The sequence below is a fragment of the Sprattus sprattus genome (assembly GCF_963457725.1).
Source record: "Sprattus sprattus genome assembly, chromosome: 6".
Classification (NCBI taxonomy): domain Eukaryota; kingdom Metazoa; phylum Chordata; class Actinopteri; order Clupeiformes; family Clupeidae; genus Sprattus; species Sprattus sprattus.
In genome coordinates, this window is record NC_137925.1 from 3,889,561 (window position 1) to 3,897,122 (window position 7,562).

A 7,562-nucleotide genomic window follows, 5' to 3' on the forward strand; every position below is an offset into this window, starting at 1 on the left:
AGAGAGACATTGCCAGGTTGGGCTAAGTGCTAAAGCTTGAAACGATAGCACACACACACACACACACACACAGACACACACACACACACACTCACACATATTATCAAGCTTGAAACGATAGCACACAAACGCTGCATTGCAACCTTTACTCAAGTGTGCACATGCTTAGAGCACCCATCCACCTACCCCCATCCCCATTACATACACACACACACACACACACACACACACACACACACACACACACAAACACACACACACACACACACATACACACACACACACACACACACACACACACACACACACACACAAACACACACACACACACATATTTCCCCACAGGGGTCTAGAGGGTGATCGAGCACAAGTGTAGCACTGATGAGAAGCCATGAAAAGTGTGTGAAACATTCCGCAGTGCGTACGCATCGCCACAGCAGAAGTAACTCTGTTTACAGGCCCTGTGGCCATAATCTGCTCAGGAGTGATGTCATCAATATGCAAGAACCCAGTCAACATGCGCTTCATGTTGCCACAATGATAAACTCACAGCGCCCACACACACGCACACACACACACACACACACACACACACACACACACACACACACACACACACACACACACAAACACTCTGGGCACGGCCGATGCTTATCTCTGAATTATGCAGCACGCCAGCCATGGAGATAAACACACGAACTCTCCGGCCTGCCTGCTACACAGCACAAACACCAAACACCAACACACACACACACACACACACACACACACACGCAAACCACCCTGCTAACCTCACACGTGTCTGTCTCTGTTTTCATGCGATGGACTTTGGGGTGGGGGGTGAGAGTCAATGGTCAGTGCAGTGTTTGTGTGGTGTCTATAAAGGCTGCCTTGCACTGAGCGTTTTTATAGTCAGACGTGAGCCGGAGGCTCATCTTAAAGAATACGGCTATCGATCACGCTCGTTCCTGGATGCTGTTAACAACGGGATGTCACCCAGGCGAGCTCTAAACCAGGGCCAGATGTTTACCATGCAGGAGGAGACACACACGCATGCATGCAAACACACACACACACACACAGACACAGACACACAGACACACAGACACACAGACACACAGACACACAGACACACAGACACACAGACACACAGACACACAGACACACAGACACACAGACACACAGACACACGCACACGCACACGCACACGCACACGCACACGCACACACACACACATGCAGGCACAGAGAAACAGAGAGATAGACACATACAGACACACACAGAAACACAGAGAGAGAGAGAGAGAGAAACACACTCACACATATGAACACTCAAAAAGATAGAGAGAAAAAAATACAGGACACCGGGGTTATGTAAGGTTGACACATCAAGCTGTTTACCCAGTCCAGTAAAAAAAAGAGTGTTTTTGTCTTCTTTCTCTCATCCAGTCTCTCCCTGTTTATCATCTGGCGTGCTCAGCCCATGTGTGGGTTTCGTGTCTGTCTATTTTCTGGCAAGTTTGCTGACATTTGATCGAGGTGCAAATTGCTGCAATTTGCAGCGTGTCACATGAATATAAAAAATGTCTTAAAAAAGAAAGGCAGCAGCACTCTGTGTGTTGTTGATATTGAGAAAAAGGGAAAAAAAATAGAAGGCAGAATATGTGTGTATTAACAGCGCAGTGTATTAGTGCATAGGGCTCAGCTCAGAACTAGGCATCAATCTCCTAGTCCATTATAATGATCCACTCACTCACTCTCTCTCTCTCTCTCTCTCTCTCTCTCTCTTTCTCTCTCTCTCTCTTTCTATGGATCTGCTGGGGGAACTGAAAACAAGTATTTTTAAAGAACTAAAAGTTAAAGCACAGGAGAGTGCTGAGAAAAAAACACAGGCTGACTCACTAGTCAAATGTAAACTGTTCTGCAGTTAAGGGAATGAGTGCTTTCTCTCTCTCTCTCCCTCTCTCTCTCTCTCTCTCTCTCTCTCTCTCTCTCTCTCTCTCTCTCTCTATACCTCTCACTAACCTCAAAATGTCTTGTAGAGTAATATTAAACCAGCCAGCCAGCCAGCCAGCCAGCTGAGGCCTGTTTCTAATGGTGCAGCGTGTAGTTATCATACTCCAGAAGCAGGCCATGGCATATGAGGTACTTTATAGTCACAACAAGAGATCCAGTAGATTTAGGGAAACTTGTGTATATGTGTTGTGTGTATAATGGGGTTTAGTGTGTTCTTGCCATTGTGTATGGTGCTTGACATTTTGTACGTGTGTGTGTATTGATATATGTTTGTGTGTGTGTGTGTGTGTGTGTGTGTGTGTGTGTGTGTGTGTGTGTGTGTGTGTGTGTGTGTGTGTGTGTGTGTGTGTTTCTTCACAGACACTATGGATGGCTGCTCCAGCAGCTGTAATGGTAATGGAGAGTGTGTGGCCGGCCACTGCCACTGCTTCGCCGGCTTCCTGGGACCTAACTGTGAGAAAGGTGAGTCTTTGTGTGTGTGTGTGTGTGTGTGTGTGTGTGTGTGTGTGTGTGTGTGTGTGTGTGTGTGTGTGAAAAAGGTCAGCAGTGAGCAGAGTGGGGGGCGTTTTGAAAGAAGGAGAAAAAACATTGCCCCTAATGTATGCATCCTACTGCTCGATCGTACACCCACTCACTCACTCACCCTCTCCTCTTAACTCCTCTCCTCCTCTCTCCACTATCCTCTCTCCTCTCTCCCCCTCTCCTCTCTTCTCTTCCCTTCTCCTCTTCTCTCTTCCCTTTCCTCTCCTCACCGTGTCCTCTGCTCTCGCCCCGAAGCCCACATAGGTCTGAGTTGGCTCTTATGTCTGTGTGTGTGTGTGTGTGTGTGTGTGTGTGTCTGTGTGTGTGTGTGTGTGTGTGTGGTGTGTGTGTGTGTGCGTGTGCGTGTGCGTGTGTGTGTGTGTGGTAGGTCTGAGCTGGCTCTTTTTGACTCTTTCATTTCAGTTTCATTCTGCTTGCAAGTGTGCTTCCAATGAAAAGAGCCTGGAGTTTATTGTTGTCCCGTGCAAGCTTGAATTATACTTCCCCCCGACACTGCAACTTTTTCTCTTTTTTTCTGTAGTTTCATTCCTCTTTTAACATACAGTATGTCCTGTTAACTTGCACTAAAGAACAGGAGTTCTGAGTCAGGTTAAATAATGCAGGGTGGATGGGGAACGACGGTGTCAGATCCGGCAACTCTCCCACCAACCCCCCCCCCAACCCCCAGTTGAGGCTGAATCTGCGATTCTGAGCACTCGGTATCCGGGCCGAGCGTAAGTTGTACTCCGCGCTGGGATCCGCAGAGAGCCGCTATTAAGATTCTCCTCGAAGCCAGATCAAACCTTGAGAAGGTTTTATATAACATAATCCCAACCCTCTCCTTTCCTTTCCTCTCCTCTCCTCCTCCACTCCAACTCCCCCACCCAACCCCACCCCCCAGCCCCCTCCTCTATCCCAACTCTCCAGAGGGCCGAGTACAGTATTGATCCTTACGGGCTTCCGTTGTTGAGTTTTCTCTTTGCACAGCCTTTACAGATTACAGATGATTTTGCCTGGGCTCATCAAAGCAGGGCTGCTCGGGACGGGGCTGTGTGGCACACACACACACACACACACACACACACACACACACACACACACACATATGGGGCTGTGTGGCATCAACACACCCAGAGTCCTGCCCTTGAGTGCCGTGTGCAAATAAACAGCTCTTACATTGTTTAGCCCCGGACCCTGAGAACCAGCCAGGCAGGGGGGTCTAAATCAGTAGGAAAATGAATAAATAAACGTCAGCTCTCAGACAGCAAACTATCATTTTTGGGGGCAAAATTGTCTATTTTCTCCCGAGCTGGAGAAAGGACAGTGCTGTCCACTTCACGCTCCTCAATCATTACAGGCTCAGCAGACTTTAAAAGGGCCTCGGCTGTAGCGGTTCTGGTCCGATAAATCAGACCGGTTTTGGCCGACGGTCTCAGGGAGTCCGTTGGAGCAGCCCCTAAAAGCCCATTTCTCCGGCCCGATTCCCACACCTTGCGGCGGTCTCTGGAGGTCCGGAGCCTATGAATTATTGTAGCGAATGTAATGTGCTTATTACTGCTGCTGCTGCCGTGGCCCTGTGCCAGGCATGCTATGGAGAGGGGTTGTGTGTGTGGGTGTGTGTGTGTGTGTGTGTGTGTGTGTGTGTGTGTGTGTGTGTGTGTGTGTGTGTGTGTGTGTGTGTGTGTGTGTGTGTGTTCTTCACAGAGACTATGGATGTTATGGAGACTAATACACAGGGATCTCACAGCAAGGCTGAAACTGGGACCGCTGCTGATGCACAGCTGTTCACACCGCTCTTTCTCTCTTTCTGTCATTCTCTCTTTCTGTTCCTTCTTTTCTCTCTCTCTCTCTCTCTCTCTCTCTCTTTCACTCTCGCTCTCTTTGCAGCTTATTTTCTGTTTTTCCAATAAATTCTCAACCCCTCCATCCCAGCTCTTTCTTTCTCTCTCTCTCTCTCTCTTTCTCTCTCCCATTTCTCCCTCTCTGTCTCCCGTTTCGTCTCTCTCTCTCTTGCTCTCTGTCTCTCTCCATCTCTCAGCCCCTCTGGAGTCCTTGAGCATCTGTGAAGGGGCCGTGTCAGAGAGAGGCGCGTTAACCTTGTCAAGGGCAGGCAATGCCGACGTCTCTGTCGGATCACAAATCACACTCCTCCTTTGCCCCTCTCCTCTATGCCTCCTCTCTTTTCTTCTCCCTCCATTCATTTTCCATCTCTCACACTCATTTATCTATCAATCCATCCCACTTTCTTCCTGTCTTTCTTTCTCTCTCTCTCTCTCTCTCTCTCCCTCTCTCTCTTTCTCTGCATCTCGACTTCAGTTGGTCTCCCTTGTGGATGTCTTAGCAATGTGTGAATGGATATTAAAGATTGCCATGTTGTACACAAGCTGGTATCCAACACATACGCGTTCACATGAACAGACAGACACACACACACACACACGCACACACACACACACACACACACACGCACACGCACACGCACACGCACACGCAGACACACACACACACACACACACACACACACACACACACACACACACACGCACACACACACTCACACACACACAACATACACACAAACGGGTACAAAATAAACACATACATAAACTCATCCCACATGATGTTCCATCACAGCATGTGTCTTGTTCATGTTTTGTTGCCATAGCGTAGCCCCACACACACTCTTTTGTTGTCTCTGAAACACACAGCACAGAACATTCTGGATTTTCATCGGCCTTATTTCCCCCCACCTGTCCTCTGCGCTAGCGGCAGCGACTGCTCCTCCTGGTCGTCGTGGAGACGTGCATATTCACGGCTTGTTTTCATAACACTGTGCCGCGCCACACCGTTCCGTCGCCAGCTCTCATGCCGGGCTCAGGTGCCACTTCTGAGGAGAAATGAGAGAGTGTGCAGCTTATCACAATTCCATGGTAGACCTCAGAGGCTCTCCATCAGATGAGAGACAGAGAGAGAAAGAGATGGAGAGAGAGAGAGAGAGAGAGAAAGAGATGGAGAGAAATAGCCAGAGAAACAGACAGACAGACAGACAGACAGACAGACAGAGAGAGAGAGAGAGAGAGAGAGAGTCATAGACAGATAGAGAAAGAGAGATGGATGAGAGAGAGGAAGAGACAGAGACACAGAAAGACAGACACAAGAGAGAGAGAGAGAAAGAGAGAGAGATGGAGAGAAATAGCCAGAGAGAGAGACAGACAGACAGACAGACAGACAGACAGACAGACAGACAGAGAGAGAGAGAGAGTCATAGACAGATAGAGAAAGAGAGATGGATGAGACAGATAGAGAAAGAGAGATAAATGAGAGAGGAGGAGTATCGGAAAAATAGACTGAGGGAAAGGAAAAGACTGCAGCAGTGAACGCTTGCGGATCTTCAGAGGAAAAACGAAAAAAGGAAGAAAAAAAAAAAAGAGTGTGGTGTGTTTGCACAGAACGAGAGAGAACGAGAGAGAAAGATGGAGTGAGAGTATGATTGTGTGAGAAGGTGTGTGGGAATAATGAAAGATTGTCCAATGTGTGATTTGCACAGTAACGTCAAGGGAAGGAATGTGTATACCTGCGTGTGTAGTGTGTCTCTGTGTGTGTGTGAGTGTGTGTGTGTGTGTGTGTGTGTGTTGTGTGTCAGTGTGTGTATGTGTGTGTGTCTGTGTGTGTGTGTTCACTGCGTGTGTATGTATGGATGTATGTGTGTAGTGTGCGTGTGTTTATGTGTAGTGCGTGTGTGAGAGAGAGAGAGAGAGAGAGAGAGAGAGAGAGAGAGAGAGAGAAAGAGAGAGTGAAGGAAGGAGGGAAGCAGGAAGAGTGTGGGAGTCCTCATTACCATCAGCTATTGATTATATTCATCATCCTGGCCCCATTGTTGGGAGTGTGGTGGCTGCAGGAGGCAGCAGAGATGTCTTCATGCTCAGCCCTGACAGGCAGTCTTTAGGCCCCACTCTACTGGGAACAACTCACACACACACAAACACAAACACACACACACACACACACACCACACACACACACACACTCTCTACTGGGAACAGCAGAGGGAGGCCTCTTCATCAACACCACACAAACGCTGCGGATGATCCCGCTGCTAGGTCAGAGCAGACAAGAGACAGAGAGGGGGGGGGGGGGAGAGAGATACTGTGAGCCTCTGGGGAGGGACAGAGAGAGAGAAAGAAAGACAGAAACAGAGAGAGAGAGAGAGAGAGAGAAAGAGAAAGAAAGAGAGAGAGAGGTGTGAGAAGAGAGAGAGGGAGAAAAAAGAAAGAAATATACAGTTTAATGCGGCACCATGACTAATCTCCGCAGGTTGCCTTGTGCTATGAAAACGGACTGCTGGGATCCGGGGATTTAATGCAACCGCTTTATAGGAAGCACGGCCCGGCACACACACACACACACACACACACACACACACACCACATACACACACACACACACACACACACACACACGGCCCGGGCTTTGGTCAGCGCAGCATGACCGAGGCTGTGAAGGTTGCCATGTTGGAGGGACAGGAAATCAGAAGAGGGCAAAGGGAGGTTAATGGGATATGTGTGAATATAAAAGCAGGCGCAGAGCGCCGCATACATGCATACATTAACGGGGACGCCCCACCATCTCCGACGAGCGACTCCCCGAGCTCAGACGTCTCTGCCTGGAGAAGTGCCTCAACCCGACTCTGCACCGCATATGACTGCGCCGCCGGGGCTGAAGCGCACCAAATTAAAAGTCCCTAAAGGATTTACCACACAGTGCCACGCAGTTTCACCCCTGTTTTTAATAATCCCACCAGGATGACGGAGTCATTCTTGCAGGGCCTCTTCCGTAGTACGCTGGGGGGGGGGGGGGGGGGGGGGGGGGCGGGGGGGTTGAGGTGGGAAGGAGGCAAGGGGGTGGGTTCGGAGGTGTGTTTTCAGAATTCAGTAAGACACTATCACAGATGTTGGGATCTCACTGGACTCGTTGACCAGTGAAGGAAGATACGTTTCCGGTTGGCCTCGAAGGGTCAAACCTGAC

The 7,562-nt window shown here is 49.1% G+C and overlaps 1 protein-coding gene across 1 annotated transcript in view; it reads left to right on the plus strand.

Annotated features, from left to right (window-relative positions):
- The window catches only part of LOC308366555 (teneurin-1-like), a gene marked incomplete at both ends in the record, with an annotated part of 192,357 nt that overhangs the window by 87,955 nt on the left and 96,840 nt on the right, over positions 1 to 7,562 (plus strand). Inside the window, 2 exon segments of the mRNA XM_080840272.1 lie at positions 2,376 to 2,477; positions 4,576 to 4,612. Coding sequence (XP_080696398.1) covers positions 2,376 to 2,477; positions 4,576 to 4,612 — 139 coding nt within the window.